Source organism: Podarcis liolepis, assembly GCF_965112155.1.
Source record: "Podarcis liolepis genome assembly, chromosome: 7".
NCBI lineage: Eukaryota > Metazoa > Chordata > Lepidosauria > Squamata > Lacertidae > Podarcis > Podarcis liolepis.
Genome location: NC_139561.1, coordinates 22,199,208 through 22,214,889, shown reverse-complemented (window position 1 = coordinate 22,214,889; position 15,682 = coordinate 22,199,208). Strand labels below are relative to the sequence as shown.

At 47.9% G+C, this 15,682-nt stretch overlaps 1 protein-coding gene across 7 annotated transcripts in view; it reads left to right on the top strand.

Annotated features, from left to right (window-relative positions):
• DVL1 (dishevelled segment polarity protein 1) overlaps nt 1-15,682 on the top strand; it is a 126,142-nt gene that overhangs the window by 67,334 nt on the left and 43,126 nt on the right. For 4 of the 7 annotated variants that reach the window (XR_014528396.1, XR_014528397.1, XM_083512998.1 and 1 more), the window contains exons 9-14: nt 654-730; nt 2,102-2,169; nt 5,186-5,335; nt 10,099-10,230; nt 11,583-11,750; nt 11,955-12,161. Coding sequence is in view for 4 of the 7 variants with exons in the window: in XM_083512998.1 (XP_083369124.1) it covers nt 654-730; nt 2,102-2,169; nt 5,186-5,335; nt 10,099-10,230; nt 11,583-11,750; nt 11,955-12,161 (802 nt within the window). In the remaining 3 variants the exon portion in view is untranslated. Of the gene's footprint in view, nt 1-653; nt 731-2,101; nt 2,170-5,185; nt 5,336-10,098; nt 10,231-11,582; nt 11,751-11,954; nt 12,162-13,848; nt 13,888-15,682 lie in introns of all 7 variants that reach the window. The other 3 variants (XR_014528398.1, XM_083513000.1, XM_083513001.1) reach the window with 2 other exon arrangements.

Here is a 15,682-nt window from a genome sequence, read left to right as displayed (position 1 = left end):
TCCATCCAGGCAAAAACACCCCAGGAGGATGCTAAGCAGGGCTGGGGAGGTGGTGTGGCCTGACGAGATTGCCGAGGGCCAGGTAGACAGGTCTAGAGGGGCACACTGAGCCATCCTTGTATGCCAGGTGTGGGGAAGCTATGGCCTTCCAGATGTTGAACTACAACTCCCATCATCCCCGACCATTGGTCATGCTTGCTGGGGTTGATGGGAGTCCAGCTATATCTGGAGGACCACAGGATCCACACACCTGATGTAGTCCCTTGGAGCAGGGCTCTCGGCTATGAGCGTTCAGTCCAGTGTTCAGCTGGGAGGCACCCGTTGTGCTCATGTCCTCCTCCTGGGCTTCTGACAGTGGCAGATTTTGGCGCTTAAGAATTTCAGCGGCACCCAGTGCAGCACTGAAATTCCCCCCACCCAAGCCTCTTGCCTTCCATTGTTTGCCATTGTTGTGGCACCCCCTGCAGTGCCCTTTTGGCTTGGCGCCCAGTGTGGGAAAACCAGCCCATAATCTGCCTCTGCTCCTGATTGGCTGCATTGAGAACGGAATGCTTGGCCTTTGACCTGACCCAAAGCAAGTCTCCTCTTCATCTTCTTACGATTTGGAGGGGAAACCCCTGGCGATAACAGATTCCTCACCTGTTGCACTCCAGGTGAACGAGGTCAACTTCGAGAACATGAGCAACGATGACGCAGTGCGGGTCTTGCGGGAAATCGTCTCCAAGCCGGGGTGAGTGATCATAGCAAAGCCAGGGCGCTGTGCGTTTGTGTTACTCCTGCAGTTGAGGTCTTGTATCCAGTGGTGGTCCTACTCAGAGTAAATCCATTAACATTAATGGAGTCAGCACTAATTTCAGTGGGTATACTCTGAGTAAAACTTGGTACAGCTCATTGACTGCAGCCAGTGCAGAGAGCAACCTCCCAAAATCTGTCCTTTGTATTATATTGTATTTTAAACAAGCGTGTGTTTTAATGCTCATACTTTTCATTCTTTGTGTGCTGTGTTTTATCTGGTCTGAGACTGTATAATAAATGATTTCATTTGATTTGACTCCCAAAATCAGCCTGGGTTCAGGCTCGGGGTTATGAAGAGACAATGTTGTCGTGTATTCGGGGGGCTGTGTAAATAAGACTGCCAAGTCCTCAAAACCCAGACCCTGAGACTCACAGTGAGTTCTTTGGGGCTTGTCCCACATTGGGCTGCATGGAGGGAGGAGATGTGAGGACATGATATATCAGATAACCTCCAAGTTATTCTTTTTAAAACTTCCTGCGTGTAGAAAACTGGTATCTCAAGGCACAGAGAGGACTACAAGTTTTCTCCTTGGTGCACTAGTTTACTAGATGCCGTGAGGTGTCGTCCCTTTTTGTTGTTGAGTTTTAACGTGGCGGGGCAATCAAAATACAGTGGTGCCCCGCAAGACGAATGCCCCGCAAGACGGAAAACCCGCTAGACGAAAGGGTTTTCCGTTTTGGAGGTGCTTCGCAAAATGAATTTCCTATGGGCTTGCTTCGCAAGACGAAAATGTCTTGCGAGTTCCTGCGGGTTTTTTCCCCTCCCCCCCCCTTTTCCCAAGCCGCTAAGCCGCTTATCAGCTGATGCTAAGCCACTTAACAGCTGATCCGCTAAGCCGCTTATCAGCTGATCCGCTAAGCCGCTTATCAGCTGATCCGCTAAGCCGCTTAACAGCTGATCCGCTAAGCCGCTTATCAGCTGATCCGCTAAGCCGCTAATAGCGCTAATCCGCTAATCCGCTAATGGGCTTGCTTCGCAAGACGAAAAAACCGCAAGACAAAGAGACTCGCAGAACGGATTCTTTTCGTCTTGCGAGGCACCACTGTAAGGTCTCTCTCCTTCCCACCCCTGTGAGTTTGAAGTGGTGTTGTCTGGGATGGACTCTAGCACTTGAGCTTTATTGAGTTAAGAGCTCAGCGTAGAATCAAAGGGTGGAGAGGTGGTGAGATTAGGAGCCCGGAACCATGTGGCTGGTGGGAAGCCTGATAGGCAGCCATTGACAGAACGTAATAAGGTGATTCCTTTGAGTGTTCTGTTTTCGTTCCCTTCATAATATATATCTGTTTTCTATATTTTTTTCTCCAGCCCTATCAGCCTAACAGTGGCCAAATGCTGGGATCCGACGCCCCGGAGTTATTTCACAATCCCCAGAGGTGAGTGATCCAGCCATTGCAAACAGCCTTAAAGAACACACAGTTCATGGCATAAGGTTTTATAAAGGAGTGGTGCTGATGATGATGATGTGGAAAGAGGGAAACTTTTTATCTAGAGCAGTGATGCTAGTGGAGAGGCTATGTAATCTCCAGGTGTTGTTAGACTACGACTCCTACCATCCCCGACTGTTGGTCCTGCTGGCTGGGACTGATGGGAAATGTAGTCCTACAACATCAGGGGACCTGAGGTTGAAGAACACACATCTAGGGAGTCATCCAATGAAATGGATTCATCTTCTAAACCAGGGATGTCCAATGGGTCGATCTGGATTGACTGGTCGATCCCTGGTAGGTTTTGGTAGATTTGGTAGATTGCGGTAGATTGCTGGCTCCTCCATCCAGCCTTTTCGCTGCAAGGCTGACTGTCTCCTTAGTGCTCTATCGCTTAGCACCTGTTTTCATTTATTAGACCTTAACCTGCACATAAACGGGATGTTCCCAAAATAGCTCAACAATTCTGAACTGAACCCTACAAAATATGGAATGTTCCTCCCCAAAAGAAGCACAACAAGTTTGACCTGATCTCCCCACCCCCAAAACGGGACTTTCCTCCCTAAAAAAGCTCAACAACTTTTACCTGAATCTCCCCCAAAAAGGGTTTAGATCAGCGGTTCTCAACCTGTGGGTCCCCAGATATTGGACTACAACTCCCATCATCCCTGAGCTCTGGCCTTGCTATCTAGGGATGATGGGAGTTGTAATCCAACAACATCTGGGGACCTGCAGGTTGAGAAAGGCTGGTTTAGATCACTGCCAGATGTTAATCGTGTGAGTAGATCTCTTGGAAGTTGGACGCCCCTCTTCTAAACCATTTTTATGCTGCTTCACACAGTTTTTTATGCTCATTCTATGCTGGTGCTACTTTTGTCTCTATTGCCTTGCTTGCTAAATTATTTCATTTTTGCATTTTAATTATTTTCAATTTGTGAGCCTCCCAGAGGATGCAGTTAATTGGGCAGAATGTAAATGCAGGAAGGAAATAAATAAGAGTCAGGGCTGGCACAAGGAAATCCTTGGTAAAACAGACATGGCAGCAGGGTTTATGCATTTGTAAACTATGGATCCATCATCATCATCATCATCATCATCATTTTATTTGTATGCCGCCTTTCTGTAGTTAAAACAATGTTCAAGGCAGCTTACAACATGGCAAGATTTACATAATTACCAGCATAACAAAAGTCATAAACAATAAATAAAAACATCAAAAGGTATGCAACCAAATGGAAAACATTTCCACATAAATCACAAAATCTAAAACTAAAAATACAACATTAATATCTATAACAATTTAAAATGACATAGATATAAAATAAAAACAATCTACACATGCAGTCTACCTGACCCATATTTCTTACAGAAGGGAAGATGAGACTAAATACTATTCTGACCTGAACTTGGACCAGTAAAGTGAAAGCTTTAGACACCTTATGACTCTTCCTAAAGCTAACTGTATTTATGGGCCCCACCAGCCTTGCCTTGGATTCAGCCTCGAAGGGGGGGGGGGGTGTTCTCCAGCCCAGAGTCCCTGAGGTTATTTGCTGGAACTGAAAGTGTAGGTTTGAGCTGGACCCTGAAATGAAACAAGCAGAATCCTGCTCTGCTTGGCTAGACAAGGGCAGAAAGCCCAGCTTGTTATTTATGCTTTAAGAAAACTGGCCAATAGGTACTCAGGACGCAGAGCCTTTTTAGCAGGGGCAGTCAAGGCAGCTTTTATGTCAGATGGTCTTGGAAGATGATGGTGATGATTAATTAAATTTCTATGCCGCCCTATACCCATAGATCTCAGGGCAGTTCACAACATAAATATAAAATATTGATATTTAATTGTGTTTTCCTTATCTCCTTCTTTTGACAAGCTTACCCAGATGTTTAGAACAATGATACGTGTTTTCATCTGCTTTTAGTTTACTGATGGTTTTAATCTCTCTGAACGTTTCAAATTATTGTTGTTAATTGTTTTTATTGACAATCTTATTGTTCTACCTTTTTTATAAACTGCTTTGAGGTTGTTATTGTTGTTTACAACCAAGCGGTGTCTAAATTGTGTGAAACAATAAAAGAAAATGAATATTGTATTTCATTGTATTCACGGTTTGAATTCTGCGGAATGCAATAAAATGCAAATATATGTGAGAAGCAATACAAATACCATTAGGAACCACCTAGCATCCAGCACTGTACATTATAGAGACATTTGTTAAGGGTTTGCCAAGACCCTCAGCCCTTTTCAAGTGGTCTGGGGGTGGGGAAGAGGGGGAGGTTTCGGGAGCCATGTTGCACGCAGCTTTTTCTTGTGCCTAAAGCCGCCTTGAATGCTTCTCTAGGGAGACAGGATATACCGTATTTTTCGCTCTATAGGACGCACTTTTTCCCCTTCCAAAATTAAGGGGATATGTGTGTGCGTCCTATAGAGCGAATGCAGGCTCCTTGGCTTCAGTGATAGCAACGCAAAGCGTCTGAAGCGCAGAGGGAGCGCTCCCTCCGCGCTCCGGAGGCTACACGTTGCTTTCGCTGAAGCCTGGAGAGCGAGAGGGGTCGGCGCGCACCGACCCCTCTCACTCTCCAGGCTTCAGGGATAGCCGCCTGAAGCCTTTGGAGCGCAGCGGGACCTCGCACTGCGCTCCAAATGCTTTGGGTTCCTTTTGCTGAAGCCGGGAGAGCAAGTCTCTCTTGGCTTCAGCAGAGAGGGAGAGCTGCGCAGCGCCCCTTCAGCCAAGCGGGAGGAGAAATGGAAGGGGCTCTGTTTCTCCTGCCGCTTCGCTGAAGGGGCGCTGAGCAGAGAGGGGGAGATTTTTTTTTCTTGTTCTCCCCCTCTAAAACAAGGTGCGTCCTATGGTCGGGTGCATCCTGTAGAGCGAAAAATACGGTAAGTTTTGAAAGGAAAGAGATGAACCGCCGCAGAGTACGCCTGCTAACCCTTTCTTCTCCCTCCCCGTTTTCTCTCGCGTTCCAGCTGAGCCCGTGCGGCCGATCGACCCCGCTGCCTGGATCTCTCATACCACGGCCCTGACGGGAGCGTACCCCCGTTACGGTATGAGCCCCTCCATGAGCACCATCACCTCTACCAGCTCCTCACTAACAAGCTCAATTCCCGATTCGGAAAGTAAGTCACACTGCCGCCAGGACCGGGCAGGTTATTTCCTCCTGCGCAGGGCTGGCAGTGTAGAGCCAAACAAACAAAACTCCAAACAAAAGACACACACACACAAAAGAAATCCCAAAAGCCAAAGAGCTCCAGCAACAACAATGCTGTGGGGAGCATAAAACTTGTTTTCCCTCCACCCATGGCCACCCAAAACCCGGAAGGATAAGGTTGTCAGCAGCTGTGAGGCCTCGGCAGCTGTGATTTGCCTCTGCTGTAGGAGGCAGGAGGCCTCTGAATGTCAGGTGCTGGGAGTTGAACGTTGGGTGATGCTCTCAGGGACCTGCTTGCAGGATTCCCAGTTGGGCATCTGGTTGGTTGCTGGACTAGATGGGCCATTGGTCTGATTCAGCTTCAGGGCCCTTCTGATGTCCTCATTAAAGGACATTTGCTTATTTGCTAGGGGACTAGCAAATTCACTGGGGATAAGGCTGTCGGTGTCTATTAACCACAGTGGCTAGAGAGTTGCTGGACCAGAAAGGGCTCAGCAGGGCTCTTCTTACATTAGTAAAGCACAGGCCTGGGGGGAATTTTCTTTCTCTTTCATTTTACCATTCAAATATCTTCGCCTTTTAGAACGGCTTCTAGCCCTTCACACCCCACCTTTTTCCTCCAAGAAACTCAAGGTGGTTTACATGGTTCACAACAACCCTGTGAGGTAGGTTGGGCTGGGAAGCAGTGACTGGAGCAATGTCACTCAGTGAACTTCATGCCCAAGGGATCTGAACCCTGGTCTTCCAGGTCCTATTGAAGCACTTGAACCGCTACCCTACACTGGATAGTGGTGTGGAGATGGGCATACTTTGGGTTGGAGGGCTACTGCCCAACCCTCCCTCCCACTCCAAAAAAACTTGCTATAGGTACTGGTTGAAGCCTCAAAGTCCTTTACAGTACCATCCTGCAGAGAGAAGGGAAGGGGCATAGCTCAGTGGTAGAGCATCTGCTTCACATGCAGAAGGTCCCATGTTTGATCCCCAGCATCTCCAGGTAGGGCTAGAAACCTGGAGAGCAGCTGCCAGTCAGTGTAGGCTGAACTGAGCTAGCTAGACAGCTTCCCATGAAGATCAGCAAAAAATATCTGACTTTGCCTTTATTTTAGCCAAAGCAGCCTTCTCCAACCTGACGATCTCTGTGCTGGGTGAGGCTGTTGGGTGTTGTGGTCCAAAATGCTTGGAGGGCGCCAGGTTGAGGAACACTGAGCTGAAGTCCCCTGCCCCTGGCACATGCATGCACAATTCTGTGCATACTCGAGATTGTTAGAGCCTTTGGCTGTCTGCCGACAGATTGCCGCTGGCTGCTGTGACATTCTTTGCATTCTTTTGGGGAGATAGCGATGTGAGACCCCTCTCACAATCGAGTTGCTAGAATAAGGACTACTAGGATTTTTTTAAAAAAAAAATCTACAGCAAAAATTGGCAGTCAGGTTTCCTAAAGGGGATCCGTGGAAGGACGGAGGAGGCTTCCCCCACAGATAACGTTTTAGGCTGACACCACCCAGACGTTAGAGACCCTTGGCATGCGGTTCTGAGGGTCTTTTTCAGTGGATTTAGATAGGCTCTTTGGTTTTTACAAGCCTCTTCTCAGCTGGCTCCAAGGGGGAGACAAGCAAACTATGGCATTCATTTCCAGAAGATGTAGAGATGGTGATGGCTGCCAACCTGGAGGGCAGCTTGAATTCTATCAGTGGCTACTAGCCAGGACAGCTCTGTTCTCTTGCTACTGTGAGAGGCAGTATGCTTCTGGATACCAGTTGCTGCTCTGTAGGAACCAAAACAGGCAGCTGTGGTCTTTCCATCTCCATGTGGTTTCTGCTGTGGTCTTGTCAGTCTCCTACGCACGCACACACACACACACCCCAGACACACCAATACATAAACCCCTCACAATGGGCTCTCCCCATTTATTGCTCCCCACACATTCAAATCGGAACGTTGTCAAACCCAAACTGCAGGTTGCTTTCCTCGCTACTAACCAAACTAACTTCCTGCCAAAGCCAAACGTTGCCGCAGAGCACCTGGCGAGAATTGGTTGCAAACGGGACCCTGGAGCCTTTGTGGTGTTGATGATGATGTTCTTCTGGTGTTGCAAGGGGGTGCATGGCCTGAATCTATGTGTTCCCAAGTCTTCCTTCACCACGCGCTTTCCCCCCCTTTTCTGACAGATGACATAAGCATGGAAAAATAAGTGGATCCCGAAGTTTCTGTGGGAAATGAACTGGGTCTTAATTCAGTGCTGTAGCTCCATTAAAAAATAAAATCCAGACATGTTCCGGTAGTGCAGCTTTGCCAAGCTGATGCCCTCCAGATGTTTTGGACTACAACTCTCATCAACTCCAGGGTCTCTCTTTCCTCTTTTCTCTCTCTCCCCTGTCAACTCCTCTCTCTCCTATTTGTTTGTTTGTTTCTCCCCCCCCTTCTCTGCCCCAGGGACTGATGGGAATTGTAGTCCAAAAATTCTTGAGGGCAGCCTCCCTGGGTGCCTAGATGGCTCCACCCACCCTGGCACCCCATTGGTCTCCCTGCTGGCCTGATAGAGGTATAAAAGCTTGTGGTTCAGTCTTGACTTTTTAGTCTGGGCAATTGCCAGGTTGGCCTTGGCTGCCTGGCTTCTATCCTTGATTCTTTCCTCTCCCCCCTTCATTTTCTGGGTTCTCCCCCAAATAAATAAATATTTTTTCCTCCACATAGAAAACTAGCCTGTTAGAGAGAAGGGCTCTTCTCCCGGACATTTGAGTTTTCCATATGCGCAGAGTGAAAACATGTGAGCATCTTTCTCCTTCAGGTGAAGCGGTATAGCCCAGCAAAGTGGTACAGCCCGGGGACAGGTTGAGGGCAGGTCCCTAGGCCAGAACGGCAGTTTGACGTGACTCTAGTCAGCCCCTCCCCATGCCGTCCCCACACCTTTCATGACCAAGGAAATGCCCTTAGTGACACCATCACTTTTAATCTGGAATACTTCACTTGTGAACACCCTTAAAGTGGGGCTGTATGTGATAAAGATATATAGAAGTATCTCAGATATACTACTTCAGCCTTGTGTAGGTTTCACATCCAATTTATTTAATAATAATAATAATAATAATAATAATAATAATAATAATAATAATGGGAAGAAAGCCTAAATTACACAAAAAGGCCAGATACATGTGTCATTCACAGAATGCAGTTGCGCAATAGAATTCTCGACATGAAATTTGGATAAACAGAGATATAGATAACCTCCCCAATAAAACACCAAGTATCTGCAGCACAGGCACTTCAATTTGAAAGTTATCTCACATACACCCCGGCCAGTCTCCTTTTTAGACAAGGTTCTCTATTAAAAGCAAGAGAATTCAATTAAATTTATTTGGACGCTCAAGAGACTTTGGTGCCTGTAGGGGGAGATCAAAATAATGACACCCGCCCCCTTCTTGCTGGCCTCCATGCTGTCTGTTCTTCAGTACAAGCCATGCCGAAATGAAGAGAAGCCACGCAGGATTTGCCAGTATAATCTTCAGGCCTGGGCCTGAGGTGTTTGGGTACCTGAAGGAGCAGACCCAACTGCTGCTAATTCACTTCCCTAAGGCTCAAAGTTCACAAACAAAAACTTTCCACTGGATTTTTGGGTGGCTTTGAATAGAAAATGGCCCGTCTCTTTTCCTTTTTTGTTCGCCTTGTTCTGAGGGGGAAGAAAATGCTGGTTTGTGGCAGCCATTGTCCCTCCCCCAGAATCGCCTCAGAAACGCACTCTGGGTTGTACCTGATGCCAGTCCCACTCAGAGCAGACCCATAGAAGTTAATGGATGTGGCTACCTTAGGTTCATTCATTTCAACGAGCCTCCTCTGGGCATAACTGAGTTGGAAGCAACTCAGCATCATGATGGGTAACATGAAAATGAGGGGGAAAGATCCTGAAGCTGAGGCTTCAATACTTTGGCCACCTCATGAGAAGAGAAGACTCCCTGGAAAAGACCCTGATGTTAGGAAAGATGGAGGGCACAAGGAGAAGGGCACGACAGAGGATGAGATGGTTGGACAGTGTTTTCGAAGCTACCAGGATGAGTTTGACCAAACTGCGAGAGGCAGTGGAAGACAGGAGTGCCTGGCGTGCTCTGGTCCATGGGGTCACGAAGAGTCAGACACAACTAAACAACAACAACAATACCCTGCCACCACAGCCTCCACCTGTGATAAGTTTCACAGCTCATGCAAAGTATTGCCAGAATGATCCCTTTCACCATTCTGAGGGGGGGAATGGTAGCCTCAGGCAGCTATCATTTCTCTCCCAGAATCCCCTCAGAACTGCTCCATGTCATCATGTGGGTGTGTAATGATGGGGAGTTTTCTGCTGCCCTGATCAGCCCCCATCAGCAATGAGTTTCACATTTCAGCCAAAGTACGTCGGAAACAATGCCTTTCTTGTTTTTCGCCTCCAAATGAGGCGGACAAAATGGAGGGGACCAGTTTTCCTCACACCCTGTCTACTTCTCTCTTCCTCAGCTGAAGTTCATTTCAGTTAGGCTTGTGCAGGAGGAGTTGCTGGCTGATTTTACCTCATGGTCAGGTCCTTTTCTTTCTCTGCAACATCCACGCTAAAATGCCCACCTCAGCTTTCCTCATGGCAGGGCTGTCCTTGCGTAAAACTGCTTGCCCCACCCCCCATCCCCGCTTTCCCTCTCGGCCTCCATCCATTCCTTGTTTCCTTTATAGCAACATCTCTGTCTGCTCTTCCTTTTTTTTCAGAGCTGGACGAATCCCCTTTAACTGTTAAAAGCGACATGGCCACCATTGTCAAGGTTATGCAGTTGTCGGATTCTGGCCTTGAGATTCGGGACAGGATGTGGTTAAAAATCACCATCTCCAATGCAGTAATAGGTGAGTGACTCCTGCTTCTGAGGCTGAGGGTGGGAGAAAAGGTACCTTACTAAATTGAGCTTTTCTTTTTTGCCGCCGATGACGTTTGCTTGTGTGGGTGCTTATGAAGGAGCTAACCAAACCAGGTTTCACCATCATGGTGCCCTTCAGATGCTGCTGGACTCCGGCTCCTATCATCCTTGACCAGTGGCCATTCCTGGCTGGGGCTGATGGGAGTTGTAGGCTAGGGAAGGCTGAGTTGGGCCAATGGAAATCCAGCATACAGTGATGTCAACTCTGGAGGCAAAATATTCCCTTTCCTGTTCTGGATTACGGTTTGTGCCACTTTGCTACCCTGCCAGCTTGGATGAGGAAGTGTGAATTACTGTCACAGCTTGTGTGTTTTTTCCCCTGAACAGGGAGAGAGTCAACATAGCAGTTGGGCTAGATGACCCTTGGCAGTCCCTTCCAACGCTACAATTTTATGATTCTATGACGGTGTAGCATGAGACAGCCTTTACTTGCTGGGGCTGATGGGATTTGTAGTCCAAAACAACTGGAGGGCACCAGGTTCACACAAGAGCATGGGGCAGTGCAAATGTAATGCAGCCCATCCTTTAATCACAGGTAGTGAGCAGCCTCCACTTCTTCTTCTCCTCCTCCTCCTCCTTTCCCCCTTCAGTTCTTCCTACTCTTCCTCATCACAGTTAATGGTTTTGTCCACAGCACCAGCCGTAACTCTGGTTAACAATAGCTGGGGTCCATGGTAACCAGGGCTTGAAAGTAGGGTTGGCAAACCATGGTTTCAAGGAGGGAACATAGCACCAGCTGCTACTCCCACTTATTCTGTAGTGTATTTATCTGAAACATGTTTCCCCCAGCTTCAGTAGCTTTAAGCAATCTGAATACTCTCTGCCAAACCAGATTTGGCTACATAATGAAATCACTGAGAGAGGAAGAAGAAGAAGAGTTTGGATTTGATATCCCGCTTTATCACTACCCGAAGGAGTCTCAAAGCGGCTAACATTCTCCTTTCCCTTCCTCCCCCACAACAAACACTCTGTGAGGTGAGTGGGGCTGAGAGACTTCAGAGAAGTGTGACTGGCCCAAGGTTACCCAGCAGCTGCATGTGGAGGAGCGGAGACACGAACCCGGTTTCCCAGATTACGAGTCCACCTCTCTTAACCACTACACCGCACTGAGCAAGCGAGGGCAATGGGGACTGAAAGCAAGCGAGGGCACAGGCAATGTAAAATAAACAAGTTGTCATTTTTACCAGGAGTGCCGGTTTGGGTGGATAGGTGGGGAGCAGTGTGGAATTACCAAATTGGAGGTGCTTTCCCCCCTTTGACTACTCCCCTTGCTGTTTGCAGGAGCGGACGTGGTCGACTGGCTTTACACACACGTGGAGGGCTTTAAAGACCGAAGGGAGGCCCGGAAGTACGCCAGCAGCATGTTGAAACATGGCTACCTCAGGCACACTGTGAACAAAATCACGTTCTCAGAGCAGTGCTACTACGTCTTTGGTGATCTCTGTGGCAGTAAGTTCCCCTCCTTACGCCCTTTGGGGAAGGGTCTGATCAGCAATGGCTTTCCCAGGTCTCAAGTCCTTCCCAGCCCCAGCTGAAGATACCAGAGATTGAACCTGAGACCTTTTGCATGCAAATCACGTACTCTGCCCCTGAGCCATATTGCTCCGTGTGTCTGCGCCATCATGGAAGTTGTTTTCTCCTTTCCGTCTCCAGATCTGGCTGCACTGAACCTTAACAATGGTTCCAGCGGAGCTTCAGACCAAGACACCCTGGGCCCCCTCCCGCACCCGGCCACGCCTTGGCCCTTGGGGCAAGGCTATCCTTACCAATACCCCCTTGCCCCTCCGTGTTTCCCGCCGGCCTACCAGGACCCAGGCTTCAGCTATGGGAGCGGCAGCGCAGGGAGCCAGCAAAGCGAAGGTAGGTTCTCTGGCGTGTGCATCTCCCCTTCCATGATTTCCATTCCTGCTGGCCGTTTGCTTAGGTCTTCCCTCTCCCCAACCCCTTGGTTTTGTTTTCCTCTCTCCTCTTCTCATGACTCCCTTTGTCTATCATGCATGGAATCAGTTTCTTTCTGCTGCAACGTGAAGGAATGATTGTTTTAAACGAGCTGCCTGCATAGATTCGGTGACCTGGTTCACATTAGATGGCAAGCCAAGCTGTGGTTTAGCATATGTGAGTTAGAGGCACAGGTTCCTGGAGTGAAGATCCCAGCCACAGCAGTCCTCTCCTGATACTGCTGCACTGCCTGGAGCTAAGCCACGGTTTTGGTGTATATGGTTCGTCTTGCTGCAGACAAACCACAAACTCTAACCAAGGTTTGTTTGGCATTTACCACTTGTGCTTTGTCTGAAGTGAAACAAACCATGAGCCCAGGCTTGAACATAACGCTAAGTCAAACCATAGCTTAGCCCCAGGTAGTGTTGTTGCAATAGTAGAAAAACAACTACCAAACTTTTAGAAGGCAGCACTGTTTAAGGAAGCTTTTAATGTTTAATAGGTTATTGTATTTCAGTGTTCTGTTGGAAGGCGCCCAGAGTGGCTGGGGAAACCCAGCCAGATGGGCAGGGTATAAATAATAAATTAGTAGTAGTAGTAGTACTAGGGAGGAGTTCAGTGGCCATGATCTTAGCCCAGAGAACCCATATGTTTGTATGCTCATGCTAAGCCATAGTTTGGCTCAACATTACCTGCAAACTGTGTCAGTGTCTCAGCTTTCTGGAGGAGGGAGTAGAGTTGTGTTGCCTACGTTGATGGCCAGATACAAACCATAGCAGCATTAAAAAACACCCATTGATAGCGTTAGTATTATATGTTGTTAGGCTCCATGCAAAAATTAAAACAGTCCCTGTCCATGGGCCTAATTATAATCTAAAGCAAATATTCACAGCAGAGTCAGTAATTTAACATTTCATATCTAAAAATAAGCATTATTTTTGGTAATGACAGATCAGCTCTGAAAAACAAAACAAAAGGTGAGGTGGGGGGGGGGAGAGAGAAAGGGAACTTGGATATTCTGGCTGTCGCCTGTCCAGCCTACCACATTCCTGTCCAACAAAGACTTGTTTAAGTTTAGTTGCTGAAACAGTGAGTTGGGCTGCTTTTTAAGGTTGCATCTGCATCATTTAGAAAATATTTTGAACTTTGTGCAGTGAATTTGTGCAGCCACAGAGAATGCCTTCTCCTAAGCCAATGCCACCTTGAACTTCTGAGGGCAGTGGAAGTGCCAAGCCACACTCACTCTGCCTGCTGTGTTTAACACCTGAGAAGGGTCTGCAGGGAATGTTTGGGACCTAAGTCATTTATACCTCCTCATTTGAGCATCTGAAGAACGGCCTTGGCAGGAGACTGTACTAAGCAGGTTGCTGTGAGGCGAGGTGTCCTTTCTTGAATGCACAGGTGCAAGGGCTATGCTATATTAGGCGCAAAGATATCTGGGAAAGTGGGAGCAGCGAGCATGATGGGGGTAGTGTGTTGCTTTTCCCTTCACCACCTTCTGCCTAATAGTGCATTGCTGCTGTGGCTGCTGCAGTTGTGTGTCATTTCACTTGAAGCTTTCCCCCCTTTTCTTTTGTAACTGTTATTCCCTTGTTTTGTCCTGAGCAAGCATTAGACTGAAGGATTCATAAAGGAATGGCTGGGACTGGTAAGCGTCTCACACACCTCCCTTGAAAACTGATATTATTGCTTCATATATAGCATGATCATCTAGATTCTTGTGTCTTCCCCCATTCTGAAACTCTTAGTGTGTCTCTCCTCCCCATGCTCTTCTCTCTGCCCCTCTGTCCTTTTTGTTTCTTTTTGAATTATCCTGGGCTGCCTAGCCATCTGAGCTGGGACAGCCTGCAGAATAGGAAGCAAAGCTTTCACTGGAGAGTTCGGCTGGAATTTCCTGAGTGCTGATCAGCAGATTGCAGTTTACAGGGTGTCAGATTCAGTTAAAGGTAAAGGTAAAGGTCCATTAGGTCCAGTCGTGACCGACTCTGGGATTGCGGCGCTCATCTTGCTTTATTGGCCAAGGGAGCCAGTGTACAGCTTCCGGGTCATGTGGCCAGCATGACTAAGCTGCTTCTGGCCAACCAGAGCAGCGCACAGAAACGCTGTTTACCTTCTTGCTGGAGCGGTACCTATTTATCTACTTGCACTTTGACGTGCTTTCGAACTGCTAGGTTGGCAGGAGCAGGGACCGAGCAACGGGATCTCACCCCATTGCAGGGATTCGAACCGCCGGCCTTCTGATCGGCAAGTCCTAGGCTCTGTGGTTTAACCCACAGCGCCACCCACATCCCTCAGATTCAGTTAGTAAGCAGGAATTGCTGAAGTTCTTCAGGACCTTGGAGAGCTCCACTGTGAAACAGACATTGCTTTCGATGGAGATTTGAGCTCAACTGAGCAGCTAGATGACAAAACTTAGAGCTCTAGATCTGCTCCCAGTCTGAGAGCTAGCGGGAATTTAAGGGGACAGAATGCTACCTTCTGAAACATCACACATTCCAGATGACATCTGTTTTCTCTTCTTTATTGAGGAGTGGTGGTCGATAAAGGGCTAGAGCTGCAGATCCTAGAGTCCTTTCTTGTGGAGTGTACATACTCAAACACACACACAAACTCTTTCTCTAGATCAGCCTTTCTCAACCTGTGGATCCCCAGATGTTGGACTACAACTCCCATCATCCCTAGCTAGCAAGGCCAGAGCTCAGGGATGATGGGAGTTGTAGTCCAACAACATCTGGGGACCCACAGGTTGAGAACCGCTGCTCTAGATGGTTCACAGAATGCTCTTCCCATGGTCTGGATCTTTGGCTAGCTTGAGGGCTGTTGGACTGTTGAGATAAGCTTCTGCTATCTCAGGCATCAAAGATGGAGAACTCATTGTTCTTTCCTTGCCTGTGTGTGTGTTTTAATACAATATTTCGGATACCTAAGTACACAGAATAACTTCTTGCAGCTTGCAATGAATCTCTGCATGAAAGCAACTGCAGCCAAATACAAACTGTGTGCGTGCCTGGTCAGCAGCTATGCTTCCTGGAAAGCGACTTTTGAGTCTTCTAATAGCAAACTTGGATGGTGAGTGCCAACAGGACTGTAGCTAAGATGAGGCCGCTCAGAAACAAGAGGGAGGTATTGGTACATGCAGAGGTATCCCAAGGATTGCAGAAGTACCAAAGACCAAACCAGCCACCCCACACATCAAAAGCAAACAAACAACTTACGAGGGCAAATCCTCCAAGAGACTTGCATGGCCTTGAAGACTGAGCATGCTCTGCAGTCATGCAACATAGAGTGTCCGTTGGAGAAATGTGGAAGGCCACGCTTAGAGGGAGCGGCCGGCTGGAACCCTGAACCCAAGCAGGGCTTTTAGGAGGGAGAATACAGTGCAGCATTTGGTTACAGGTCCCCACTTGGGATTTCAGGACATTTCGAAATAAACATTCGTGTGA